The sequence below is a fragment of the Amblyomma mixtum genome, chromosome 3 (assembly GCF_055824585.1).
Source record: "Amblyomma mixtum isolate Tamu chromosome 3, ASM5582458v1, whole genome shotgun sequence".
NCBI lineage: Eukaryota > Metazoa > Arthropoda > Arachnida > Ixodida > Ixodidae > Amblyomma > Amblyomma mixtum.
The window spans coordinates 85,685,988-85,699,795 of record NC_143014.1 but is presented as its reverse complement, the minus strand read 5'-3'; the positions used below and the strand labels follow the sequence as shown (position 1 = coordinate 85,699,795).

The window sequence follows — 13,808 nt, the reverse complement described above, 5'->3', positions numbered from 1 at the left end:
GGCAAAATTGAATTACGGAAAGAAAGCGTCGAGGTTCGGCGCATACTAATCTTCCATGACAGGTGGTGCGCGCCGACGTCAGCGCTGTGCAGGCCAGCCAGCGAGGGAGCGCACGCGAGCAGCCGTCGGGAACGGTGCTCATAATCTGCTATACCTTCGGCGTACATCTAATTTGAAGCGCGCCTTGGTACGTCCGCATGCTGAACGGTTCGGCCCATAATAAAAGCGGGCCCGCATTAAGGTTCCATGTCTTTACGGGAACGGCGGCCGAACGCGCGCGCGCGCGCTCGCGCAGGTTCGGGTGCGCGGCCATTTCTTGGAGTCCTGCCACGGCCAAAGAGCACTGAAAAATGCATCGGCCTCCTGCTGCCGCGCCCCCCTCTCCCTCGACACAGCCTGTCCGCGCAACTTGGCCGCGGGAACTGGCGAGTCAGCAGAGAGGACCGAAAGGAAAGATTAGGACGAAAAGAAAGAGAACGACGTCCTACGCAGACTGCTATACTTTCGCCCCTTGTGCGCGGCGATTTATATCATCCTTTGCCCTTCGCCGCGGGTGCTCGCACGCACGCGCACACACACACAGACGCGCAGGCGGGGAGCGCTGCCTCCACGTGCAGCGTGTTTAAAATTTGGCCGGGGAGCCACTTGAGGCTTGGTTTCTCCTCCGTTAGCAGGGGCACTACGCGACGCTACGAAGAGGGCGGGAGGGGGGAATCCGGGGGGAATTAAAAAGACGCCAAAATAAAATGCGATTCGAGAATAATGGGAAGTCGCGGCGAGACGGCTCTCCTCTGGGCTGGTGGGGAGCCCGGCCTGATCCGCGAGACTCGCCATCGTCAGGCGCACGACGATGAAGAAGAAGGGTCGAATTTTTGGGAACAAGGCCCTGTGATGGAGACTGTTCGGGTCGCACGCGGAAAGAACGGAGGTAGAAGAATAGGAAAAAAAAAAGACAGCTACTGCGCAGTGTAGCGTACAGGTTCCCCGCGGGAGTTCTTGATCACGTATCGACTCTTAAGTTTTCGGCCGGTACAGTGGCTGTCATCGAAACACCCGAGGCTATGCGGGGAGTATGAGTAGGAGTTTCGTCGCACGCGAGCGGAGCGGAAGATAGCCAGCCGAGTGTCGAGTCTCTCTATTATCTGAATATCATCCCCGTGCGGGGCTGGAACAGTGGTTAAGCTGAGAATGATTTCCCCTCTTCTATTTAGGGCTTCCCATGACGCGAATATTGGAATCTATCTTTTCAGAATAAAAGCGACTTTTTTCAAAAGCTATCGGTCAAGAATTCTGATCGCCGATCACGGAGAGACGTGCGTCAGGACGCAGAATTATTGTATCCCTTTATGGCTTAGATGTATGGCCAGTAGAGTTAGCAGTATACATAGTGCGGTTTTTTTTTTGTTTTTTTTTTTTTTAAGCTGGCTGGTGGTCGTGAGACAACCGGAAGAAAGCTTCCAAACAAGACGATTTTTTTTATGACAAACAGAGAAGAACGTGTTCGCCGTAAACGATCGAAAACAAAAGCAAGGACTGGAAACTAAATGACGCTGTCATGGATGCCACGACAACCTTCTCGTAAAAAACTTTCGCGCTTTGCGGCGCTGTACTTTGAACGTTTAGTGCTCGAGGCCTGCGCGAGGGGAGTTTCCGGGCTCCACCGTCGCTCGCGGTTTTGCAAAAAGACGTGAGCCCCGGTTACCCTCATTTCTTTCCTTCTAATGTGCGGACACATAAAACAAAGCGAGCGAGTGCATCAGCAGAAACGCCGAGCGTCATCGAGAAGAAACGAAGCAAACGCGTAAAAGCGCTCTTCCTCACGCGTCCACCGCCCCTTCCAGTTTTGTCCGATCCAGGAAGCAGGGAGGCTCGTCTTGTATTCTCGAGAGCGACTCGGAGGAGCGGCGTGGGAAACGGCGCGAACATCTGTACACGCTCCAGGTTGTAAAACCAGCTTTCTCCAAACGACGTTTACGGTTTCCACTTTGACGCAAGCCCCCGAAACAGTTTGGTCACGAGAAAAACAAACATCCAGGGTGGCCAAACCCGACGCGTAAGCAGAGTTTCTGCGAAGGGCACCCCGCCGCCCTTTTTTCGGCCGCTTCGGGGGCAGGGGACAGAGTTTTGGCTGCGGCAGCAAAACGCCGAGGTCAGCGAAAAGCGCGTCATGGTGAGCCTCCCACGCGGAACCAGCTTGCGGGTAATGGTCTGCCGCCGCCATGGCTTCGAGGTGGGACAGCGCGCACTGCCAACCCCCCCTTCCCGGTGCATCAAAAATGTTGCGGGGGGGGGGCCCCAGAGGCGCGCGCTAAGCTCGTCCTTGTTTGTCCCACCCCCCTCCGAACTGTGCACCATTCAACGTCGAACAGTGTGCACCCGCCACGTTATGTTAACGCGCCGCTTTGCCTCCTCGCCTCCGCTTTTGTCCACAGTCGAGCGCTGAGGTCTGCAAACTTCGACGGGCCACGTGGAGGTGACCTTGCGAGTTGCCACAAACTCTGTGAAGGGCACGACATGCAGGTTTATGGCAGTGTTTGGAAGGGCTGCGCCGCAGCACCCAGAGCACAAACTCTCCAGTGGTCAGACGCGGTGTGCAGTATTTACGAGCGGTTACCACGTGTACTAGCTAGGCTGTGTCCCTACGGGCCACCTCACAGTGCGTAACCAGGAGTGCGCACAATGACTGGAAGTTGAAGCGCCAATGGGTGTGCAAGATGAAAAGGTTCCGTCAACCCGCGTAAGAGAGCTCATAAGATTATCTTGATCCTTGTTTCCACTGACTCACTGATTCGCAGTCTTGAGAAACAAAATAGCCTGCGGTGCTGGACTAGTACGCACATCTTGGTGAAAAGCGTTACCGCCGCATAAGCACCGATATAAAACTTAAGTGATAGGTACAGGCTGTCATATGTGCACCGAGAGCTTTTGTGTGCCTAAAATTTAGAATCATGGGCGTAGAATGGGTGCACTCCACTGGGAAATGCTGCACTGCGCCTAACAGGAGTAAACGACAGCCAAGCAAGTTGCATGTATCGAGAAAAAATAACACACACACAAAAAAACAAAAGAGAAGCACCACCACACAAGGATGCGGCGCTCAATTTAAGGTCAGACCGGCCGTATCCCAGTGCTAGCGGGTGATCGATGAAGCTGGAGCAGTATAAGTAAATAACGGGAAAAGTAAAAACTGGAGAGAACACTTAAGCTCCGCCTTAAGGCTACGATGCGATAGCGTTGATAGGTTAATGGAATAATTGGTCATTCTCTACTTTACATTCACAGATCCCTGGGAGTCCTCATACCCCGCCTGGCGCAGTGTATTGCAGCGGTTAAGCGATGCGCCGCTGTCCTGCGATGGCAGGTGCTGCCACTGGTGTTGCTTATGAGACCCAGCAACCCAAACAACCTCTCGACACCGATCGTTATTTTAACTGCCACCTGACACGCTAGGCAGGTTGTGATGGCGTCACAAGGTCACGTGACCTAGGTGGCCCACCTGCCCCCTATGTTGCTTCTCTGGAGATTTTTCTTTGATTTTTCGCTCACGGCCAACGACGCCTATGCCGGCGATAACGCCACCTTTTCTGCGACGCGACCCTTAACGCTGGCGCGTTAAAACGAACTCATGCCAACAGCTGCGAGTACGCATTGAGAACTCAGCAAACTGACGGATTCCTTGGAACGAAGAAGCAGTGTGCTCGGCAAAGTATCATATGAATCAATGGTTCTCTATAAAACAGGGCCGCTGGAAAATAAAAAGGGTGATTTACGCTTTAAAGAAAAGTTAATACGCTGCCCCCCTGCAAAAGCGTTGAGACCTTCGGTACCTTCTTTATTCAGAATAGATTTCTTTTACCATCAACGGTTGCGCTTAGAATGGTGTCTAGACAGCGGCACGTAAATTTGTTGCTTCGCACATGCTCCGCTTTTTATAGCGTAAATAGGTAGCTTATAGCACGAATCATTTGGGCATATTCTTTGCGTAATTAATTTAATTTATGATTTCGTGTTTGCGGGCAAACATGAGAGTATTAGTCTGGGCATTGTTCTAACTAGAACAACTTCGCTACCTCGTAACATAAACCTCTTCATATATTAAACTTCACTGATTAATACTTGAAGTCAGAAGAAAACTCGAGGCCCAAGTTAGGGCTTGAAACTGCTCTCTCCCATGCTCATTTTAAACAAACAATAAGAAAAACCGTCTGGCTAACGCTCACTGAATGAAAACTTGAGGACATACCTTAAGAAAAAAAGTTAATGTTAGCGGTGCATAAAAGTTGTACTTCTGTCTATGGTTATATGTAATAATAACAAGACGCAGAGAAGAATGCTGTGTCCAAACCATTAAGGTTACCACAGTCTTCTGGTAGCAATCCTTGCCATTTTAGCGAAAAAGAAGAATGAAAGTGTACGGCTTGATCTTCTTTTCTTACGTTTCTGCTCACTTGTCTCAAAGTGCAATATAACCCTGTAAGAAGCCTTACTGACGCAACTGCTTTTTTTTCGAAAGCATGCTGTGAAGCCTTTCTGATGCTCTAGATAGGTGCTTATGGCCAGTCTCAAGTATACAGCTGTGACGCAAGACCGGAAAGAATGGACCATTTTGAAACCATTCGGGCACCGTTTGCACACGTCAGCCCATTGGCGTCGCTCAGGGCACTTTTCTGAAATAAACGTGCCCTTTTCTTGACCATTCTCAAGCACTCGTGAACCGAGCTTTCTTCACAATTTCTATAGGTGGCACAAAGTTTCGAAAGTGATATTTATTCTCCGAACCAGCTCAATTTAACGCCTTTATCTGTTTCAGCACCTCGGCAGTTTCCCGATTTCGAACGAGCATCAATGTCTTCTCCTTTGGTGTTTATGCTGAACTAAGCGTAAAATCGAACCGGATTTTGGTCGCCTGCCTTTATTTTTTTTCGTTGAACTCTCGTCGTTACCATTTTAAAACTACGCTTCAAGAGCTGGCAAATCCTATCGTCGATTGTCATTGATATTTACGTAAGGCACTTTATTATATTTCACCAAACCATGTTTGGTAGTAAAATGTTGTTGACCATAAAGTACACAAATCCGAATGAAGACACTTCGTTTCACTCGTTTCCATCAAATTCATTACTTCGTGATCTTGCGTGGTTACCGTTTTCTAAGAAAGTGTAACTCATTAAACAACGAGCAGTCAGTATACGCCACCCTTACACGCTTTCAGATACACTCTCGCTTATACACCAGAGGGAACTTGAACATTACAATGACATTGAAACGCGCGTGCTTGGTATGTTAGTGTTCTAAAAACCATGAATGTTTGCTATCTATAAACTCAATAATTCCGCGCCAGGCTCATATCGAAGTTTTTTTTTGCATGTTTAGGTTACTCTTCGGGAGGCTGAACGAGGCGTCAGGCCCAAAATCTTCCAGTATAACTGAAAGGACACAGGAAGATTTTTTTCAGCAAGATCTTCACTCATATGTCAGTATCTACGAATCTCAAGATTAATATAAATCACTTTTTCGCACTCTGTCCATAAATCGTTTCTTCTAAACGCAAAGGAGCACGTAGAGGTACCGATGCGATAATACGCATTAAACAATCATGGCACAAACCAGCTTAGTAAACTTAAAATTTCCCAAGACACTCGAAGCCATTCTTTTCAGCAGTTAAAAAAAAAAATAAAAACTAAGTAACAATACAATAAAAAGATAAAAATTGCAAATGAAAAACAAAAAACAAAAGGAGTCGCGACCAAATTCGTTTGTCAAAGAGAACGTTTGCTTTCAATTGCTAGTGGCTGGAAGTAGCACTAAAAGGACAAGCGCATTCCGCAGTAGTTTCATGAACCGCGCGGGTTGAAAGCTTGGCAAAAGGACTGCTGCACCGTCGTGACGCTCAACATAGTTCGTGCTCCACTTAGTCTGGCAGACGGTAGGACTTGTGTTTTTTTGTCGGTGATTGTTGTATTGCGACAGCTTCTGTTCTAGCAGGTGAGAGCTTCCCGCCCCGCCGGTCACTTCACTAGAGCTACGACTGGGTTCTGTGGGCGGGGCTCCCTGAACGAACTCTAGGTCGGAGCCCCTGCCGATATAGCGAGCGATTAACTTTTTGAAAGTTTCACGAGTCGCGAAGTGCGCCGTGAAGTAACGCTTCATTCTTATTGCAGTCACGCGCATCGTAACTGCTCTTTCGGGTTGCGAAAAATTCCTCGTTAACGAGTCGAGGACCCCACAGTGGGTTTCTTAATATAACGACTGCGCGTATGCTGCGTCTGCGGGATGCTATCGCTCCGGCAGCCCACTGTAAAAATGGCAAACGTCTATGCAGCGGTGCAGGCCGCATTTGTTGTTTTAGCGCGTGGTGTATAGACTTCACTTTCTGCGAATACGAACACCTAACTTACGATAATTTCTCAATTCAGTGCTCACGACGTCCCGTATACAGCTACATGAAGAGAGTTACGGAAGGGCAAAGTGCTCCTTGAAGCGGCAAGTGGCAGGGCAACCGTTATCGTTCAAAATTTATGGCTCTCCGCTGGGCATATCAGAACACGTTGTCCGCTTGCACGTCTAAGGGAACGGCTTATTCAACGCGGAGGCAGTACTTTATGGTTATATATCCAGCAGGTTTGCCGTAACACGGTACGTTGTTCAATCGACGTTAGCATAGGGCGGTCTGGGCAAACCTTTGTTTCTTTGTCCATGCTTTACTTTACGTACAACGCGTGCATTGTGTTTTACGAAGGCCACTCAGTATGCAGTTGATAAAACGAAACTAGTAACGATAAATGTTCGCATCTATAAGATGGAAACATGACATTAGGTGCGCACCGCGTACCTGGTCAGTTTCTAGACATATACGATACAGGTCACACCACACATCACTGCCACACCAAAATCAAGCGTGCGTATTTATTGCGGGCGTTGACAACAGCCTGACGCTGCTCTATCTTAGAGAAGCTCTGTATCAACAAATGTGATTTCAACATTGATATATGTAGGATTGGAAAGAAGTGGTCCATATTTATCGCGGAAGATTCTTCCGACAAGGACAAGGACTCTGTCTGCGACCAAAATAGATCGACCACTAGACTCTAGACGTGCGTAGGAGTTATGTTTTTGCAGTGCGCGTAGGACTCAAACCGGAGTAAAGTGCGGTGCCAGACTGCAAGTAGGCTATTTTAGCTATCGCGGGGCTGTGTTATCATTAGCACGGCAAACACACTTGCGTTTCTTTGAGCGCGCGCGCAAAGGCCACCAAGGGAAGCATGTGCCGTGTGGAGTTCGTTGGGCCACCATCAAACCGTCCTGCCCTTCCAAAGACGAACGCGCGAATTACTTCCAAGGGTTCTCAAACGTCTGATACGCTGCCGCTTCTCCGCACCTCCTTTGAGTGGGAGACCAAATGGCGCACATGTTTGGCTGTTTTGGAAACTATGCTAATACATTGCAATTACAAACCACAAATTCAAATACTCCGATAGCAAACACCAAATCTTTATGCGGCAAAAAATGAAATACTTCTAGAACGTTGCGGTTATATGAAGGCAGCTGAAGAAATGTCTAGGCGCTACTCTCTTAGCCGAATTATCCTGGCATTGACTGAAAAAATAAGCAAAGCTGTTTAACACGCCGCATCTCAGTCTCTGCACAGAAAAATATAGTTTACAGAATAGAAATAGGATATAAAAGTGCGGAAACGCAAAGAGAGAAAGCGTCGAATGCAGTGAACCTTTTAAGTAAGAAGTTTGCAAGTGTAAATAACAGTTACATTAAAGATATATTAGCTGCATTGATAATCCCTTCGGCGTTCTCCATTCATTACACGGGGATTGAAAGTGAGGAGGCTCGTTCTATGGCATGTGCTCATTGTTTTTAACACTTGTTTCATGAAAATAAAAGGAAGCAGAGAAGTGCAACTTGGTGTCCATACCTGCCGCCTTGACTTCACGGAGTGCGGCATCGCAATCATACATCCACAGTGTCTTCTAGAAGAAAAGCAACCGCAGGCATATAAGCAGATTAGGCCTTGGAACATACGCACAGTAATGAATTGAAGAGAAAAGAATTAGTGGAAGGTCGGCTTCCGCTGGTTCTGGCAAATCCAGAATGATTGATTTAAAGGAAGATTAACACAGCTAAAGAAGTTCTTAAACAGCCGCATCATCAATAAAACACCATACCTATAAAAGGTAAAGAAGTTCATTCATCTCATTCTCCAAGGAAATTGCCAAGAAATAATGTCTGAGGTAATACTCCTGAGTGTCGAAGGGACCGTTTTCTTATATGCTGCAACAACTCATGAAACTCCGGATATCGCCTTCAATCAGGATTTTCGTTAAAAGAAAGCATAAAATGACTGAGTGCTCTTGGAAGAAACGTTCTTGGAGATGTTGGCGCACGCACGCCGCACACTCGCACACACACAGAAAAAATGTCCCTTAATGCAGCAGCACCTCAGAGTTGAAAGCATGTCATAAAAGCAAAACAACAGCGACAAAAAGGAAAAAAAAAAAAACCAAAGCTCTCTCTTTAGGATCAGCACGCATGTATATAAAAGAGCAAAAAAAGATTTGCCAGAACAAATGGGGCAGAGGTGGAGGGCAGCAGGGGCTTTTTACCTGATCAAAAAATACAAAAACAGCGGACATCACCTTGTTGCGCGTCGGGTATAATAAAAAAGGATTAGCCTTTCCCTCCCACGATCCGCGCTTTCGACGCTACAGAAGCCTTAATGAAGAAAAGATGTGGAAAAGCACTACGTACTTCTCTTGTCGAGGACCATTATTTCATCTTTCGTGGAGATGATGCTGCTCCGACTGCGGCTGACGGGCACCGTCTGAGCCATCTGGCCGCACCAGCTGAAAGTTCAGTGCGCCACTGCTCGGTCTTCAAGGCAGAGTGACATGCGATGACCTCATCAACACCGCTTTAACTGCACTAGACGTCGTTGTTGTAGCACCGATAAACGACAGAAGTTAACTTACTGCTGCAGGAGCTGTGATACAACTTAACTTCATGTAACTATTTCATCGGAGTTGTGCCTTTATTCGAGCAGAATTCGCATCTAAGACAATTGTTACGAGGCCCAGAGTGTGGCCTAATGAGCGTGCAGCTTTTTTCCTTTTCCTGAAATATACTCGCGCATTTTTGTGCGTAAGACGAGTTCGTGGCCCGGTCATGTGTGACTTTGAGCATGTCGGTCGAAATAACTAGCGAGACGACAGCCGAGGCGGATACCCTCATTGGCCTCTGCGGTGGCCAGTCACGCTGACCAATGAGGTTAGGCTTAGGCAACGCTTAGACACGAACTGCTCTTACGCACGAAGGCGCGCGAAAAAATTTGCAATTCGGAGGCTGCATTCACAAGACTGAACGCACAAGAGCGCGGCGTTGCTAGCTGGTTTACTAGCTCCAGCTGTGGCTTCCACAACTCTACTACATGTCTGTGAGACCGCGTGTAGGAAGCTTTGCGTAGTCGCAAGCCACACTTGCGTAAGGGAAATCCTGTGAATTTCAATTTTGACGCCAGCCTCTCGCTCTCAGAGTTTTCTGCCTGATCACTATAATCTGCCTCTCAATTCACTGGCACTGACCTGAAAGCCACAGCTAGCGCCGATGAGAGTTGATGTCGGGTTACAACGGTGCGTGATTAACCTGCACTTTTTCTATGGTGCACCGGCCTATTACGATAGTCGATTATAGCTGGCGCAAATCAGTCGTTACTCGTGGACGCGCAAAAGATGCTTTGGGAGCTCTGTCGTTGGTATGCTGGGACCAGCAGGAGCTTCTATTTCAATGTGAGCAAATTTTGAGCGACACATCAGCTTCTGGCCCGGTGGCATACTCTACAAGGAATGTTCCTCCACGCTTTAGCCATGAGCCTACGAAGTGCTCTCGACGCAAACACGGCCTTCCCGTACTGGTCCTATTGGGAGTGTATAATACAGCTCTCTCTCCTTTCGATTCTATTCCACTCCCATCAATCACCGCGCCGAGTGGTCTATGCAAGAGAAAGCAGGGGTGTACAGTTCGTTGAGCCAGTGACGAAAGGTGAAAAGAAGGCCAGTTAAACCGAGACTAGAGAAAAAAAAATTCGATTAACCCAGCCTTACGCTGGGTTACTACGCTTATCTACGTTAGAACTCAGCCTTCACAGTTGTGTCAGGTGTCGTCTAGCTGTATGCGCTCTGGATTTAGACGTAGTGGTCAAGATAAAAAGCTCATTTATGTTGTCTCAGAATTTGCCGACACTGGAAAATCAGGACACGAACCATCGAGCATCTCGTGAGAAGAGCACGTGAAAAGTTCGCGCCCGTCATTTGGTCAATCGTGATAATCCGGCGCACGATAGCAAAAGCGCTGGCCAGCCGCGCACTGCTCTAGCGCCCTAACAGCTTTGAGAGTTAGGCCCCTGATTTACTGGCGCGAGCCACTTCCCTTCACTTCCGCGTTAAGCTTCCGCGTGTCCACTTCAGCGTTAAAAAAATCAGTGTAGCAGCCGTAAAGTTCGCTGGGCTGTTTATGCAATCCGTAAAATGGCGCCTCGTTGTGTAGCGCATGAACGTAACACAATTTTTGCAAAAGAGGCTCTTCTAACAATTTATATGAAGTGATGTTCTGCCGCCTCTCATATGGTGCACACAGGCACCGCTTGAACCATAGAGAGTTTGAATGTACTAGTGAGTACTGTGCAGTGAACGTGAAGATGTTCTGTGTAGTGCAACACCACAGCCAATGCTCGGCATGCTTAGGAAATTAATAGGACGTGTCCTAACGAAGCTCTGTGAAGAAGAGCTGAAAAATTTGCAACTGAAATCGGCTTACGGTTCTTGAACATCAGTTGTGGTCTTTTTATTGGTTCCTGAAAAAAAAAAGAAGCAAAACGCATTTATTCAACTGCATTATATAGACACTTATCTTGTCGATTGATAATTGCCACACCTGAAGGCTGTGCTGTCTAGTTTGATACAGACACAACTTTTCTTTCCTGGTAAATAAATAGCAAGGACAGAAAAGTAACATAATTACTGAAAATATTGTTAGCGAAACTCCCCGTTCATTCGTGCTACCTGTGTTTCTTTTTGATAAAGGGCTGCAATTATCCTGCATACATATAGTGTGGAAATAAACTGCGGAGTTCTCATCAATAGACGCTCTCCAGCAATCCGTTATCAGCTTGAATTGATGTAGAGTAGTGATTTCGGCTAGTTGTTTCATAGATTAACAATCGGCAAAGCAGAGCGACGAGCAAGGACGACAAAAGAAATGTCAGCGCGTGTGACGCCTTTCCTTCTGTTGTCCTTTCTCGTTTAGTTGCTCTTCCTCTTGTTAATCAACTTGAATAAATGTCGTTCAATGAAGTTCACTTTCTCTCTATGAGAAAGAAGACGCCTTTGTTGGACAACCAACTCGATGCACGGCTGTACGCCCGCAAAAAGGTGCATAATAAGGTTCGTCATCCCACGACATGTCTGGGAGGAAACGCAATCTCCGCGACGGCGAAAGAACAATGACTCGCGCGGGGCAACAAACATTAAGCGCGCCAATATTGCCTCGCCGCAAGTATTGCCTAAAGGCCGCGAGCGTAGCGCGAGTTTCTTTCGCACCAGCCGCCAGTTTCGCAAGTGCGGGGCCTGGCGCTGCCAGGCGTGGTTTTTACACGAGAGAGTTTCTTTTGCCAAGTGCCGCGCACTTTCCGTGCAAGTCGATAGTGCCGTCTCGCAGTCTGGCGCGCGCGCGGCTTGAACCGCAGGTGTACCGGCGCAGGCAGTGACCGAAGACCGAGGCGGAGGAACCGGTTGGGGGGACAAAATAGGATTCGCAGACGCTCCCGGAACGCAGCCAGGCTCTACGTTTAAGCGCGCGTTTCTTGCAGCTGTCGCCCTGAATGCCGCCATTCCTCGCTAGCTATTCAGGACGCGTGCTTTTCAGTTACGCTTTCATAAGCACTTACGGCCCTGCAAGAAAGGGAGCAAGTGAAAACAAACGTCTCGGCTCCAAGCTACAGCTCTGAAAGACGGCGGCGCGGTTAGCTGCGTCTGAATGCTCATTAAACGACGGCTGCGTCGCATGGGAGCTGCCTTGGGCTTCACTCTCTCCGGAGCAACATGCGCTGAGCACAATCGAACGGAGAACTGAAGACGTCGTGTTCTTTTGACGCGGCATTGTTATTAAGGCATGGTTGTTTCCTGACAGCGAAATAACAAAGAAAGATGGCGGCGCCCGTGGCTCGAAACGCGCGTGGTGCAAAACTTGAAAGCTCCGAAAGGACATCACTGTTGAATGTCAAGAATATCGATGCATGCGCTTTCTTCTTTCCCTTTATTTTGCGCGAGCTCATATTAAAATATATTGATTTGAATCTTTTTCTTTTCAGTTATTAAGTTCCGCCCTGGAGGTTTCACATGAAAGTGCAAGAGGGGAACCCTGAGAGAAATCGCTCGTAATCAAGCATGGTTTGGAAAACAGTCCTCGATGATATGTGCCGCAAACGTTTCATCATTACAGCGACAGTGATTTTGCAGGGCTCCATATTAAGCGCACTTAATGTATAAGGTCTGATTTCTTCCAAGCTTCTTCCATGTTCTACACTGTAAGCATGCGATAGTTCTATGTGTCTCGACTTGGCAGCAATTTCTTTTCAGACGTAAGAGAACAAGACATAATCCCTGAATAAGTTAATATACAGCCATAGCTAGAGCCGCAACATCTTGAGTTCTTAAGTTAGACTTGCATACGTAAATATACAAATGAAGTCAGCAGTCACTGAAACCAAAGAAGCCGTAGGGGAATACAATTTTCTTATGTTAATAAGCATCGAAATAATGTTGTAATAAACGTTACGTTGCCCGATGCTTTGACCTTTGTCGGCTCAATTGCATTTATAAAGGTCGTTAGTAGTGCTGACTGTATCTTGTTTCATCCAAAAAAATGCGTGGGTCAAGGAACACTTTACGAAACATTTTACATTTCGGCGCCTCCTGAATGCCCCATTTGGAACGTAAGCTAAAATTAATGCTGGGTTTCATGTCACGGTGGGTTGAAATGACGCAGGGTGAAGTGAGTTTGTTGAAAAGTGTTCGTCGGAAAGAAAATTTAGGATGATTGAAGCGGTTCTCCTACCTTCGGTAGCGTTGCCTTGCATTCGACGACGAAACCAGACGAGCAGTATTACAGCGACGACAATGAGGATGAGAAACAAGACAAGCAGAAGCCAGTGAAGAATCGAAAATCCGAGAGTCCAGGTGGGGACTGAAAAGAGAAATAAGACAAAGAGAAAGATTACACTTTTTAAATGCCCCTACCTGATCTCTTGATTGCTTTACTATTGTCAGGGGTCACTGAAAACTTCATATGTTTAAAAAAGTCGTGTGCCCAGGTGCCTAGAATTAACTCTTTTAATCAAGTATACATGAAAATCTATGAATCACAAGACGGCGTTCGTTACCATGGGGCTGCAAACCGCGGCTAATAAGGAGTATACACATGTAAGTATAGCAGTAAAGCGTCTTAGTTTGCGAAGCAGTATGCCTCAGCGTACAGGACAGTGGCCGGAACCGAATACGCTGCTGTTGGTTTTTATTGAAATCAACATGAATAAAAGAGCGTTTGCCAAAGTACATTGGCGACGGATCTTCTTTTCAATTAGGCTGACAGGAAAAAAAAGACAGTGGTCAAAGTGAAACTCGCAGAGAGTAAATAGCAAATGCGAAATCGCTCAAAGGTAAATAATACACAAGTTGTATTGCAGTTAAAAACGCACAAATCAGCAAATATAAGGGGCAAGTGCCGCTCGCTCATAGTTCCGACAT

The 13,808-nt window shown here is 47.3% G+C and overlaps 1 protein-coding gene across 1 annotated transcript in view; it reads right to left on the bottom strand.

The window, feature by feature from the left end:
- LOC149350828 (neural cell adhesion molecule 1-like) overlaps positions 1–13,808 on the bottom strand; it is a 281,207-nt gene that overhangs the window by 80,772 nt on the left and 186,627 nt on the right. The window contains exons 10-13 of the mRNA XM_089576941.1: positions 13,120–13,248; positions 10,822–10,858; positions 8,761–8,855; positions 7,928–7,982 (exon numbers count right to left, since the gene is read on the bottom strand). Of these exons, the coding sequence (XP_089433067.1) occupies positions 7,963–7,982; positions 8,761–8,855; positions 10,822–10,858; positions 13,120–13,248 (281 nt within the window). The 3' untranslated portion in view covers positions 7,928–7,962. The remainder of the gene's footprint in view (positions 1–7,927; positions 7,983–8,760; positions 8,856–10,821; positions 10,859–13,119; positions 13,249–13,808) is intronic.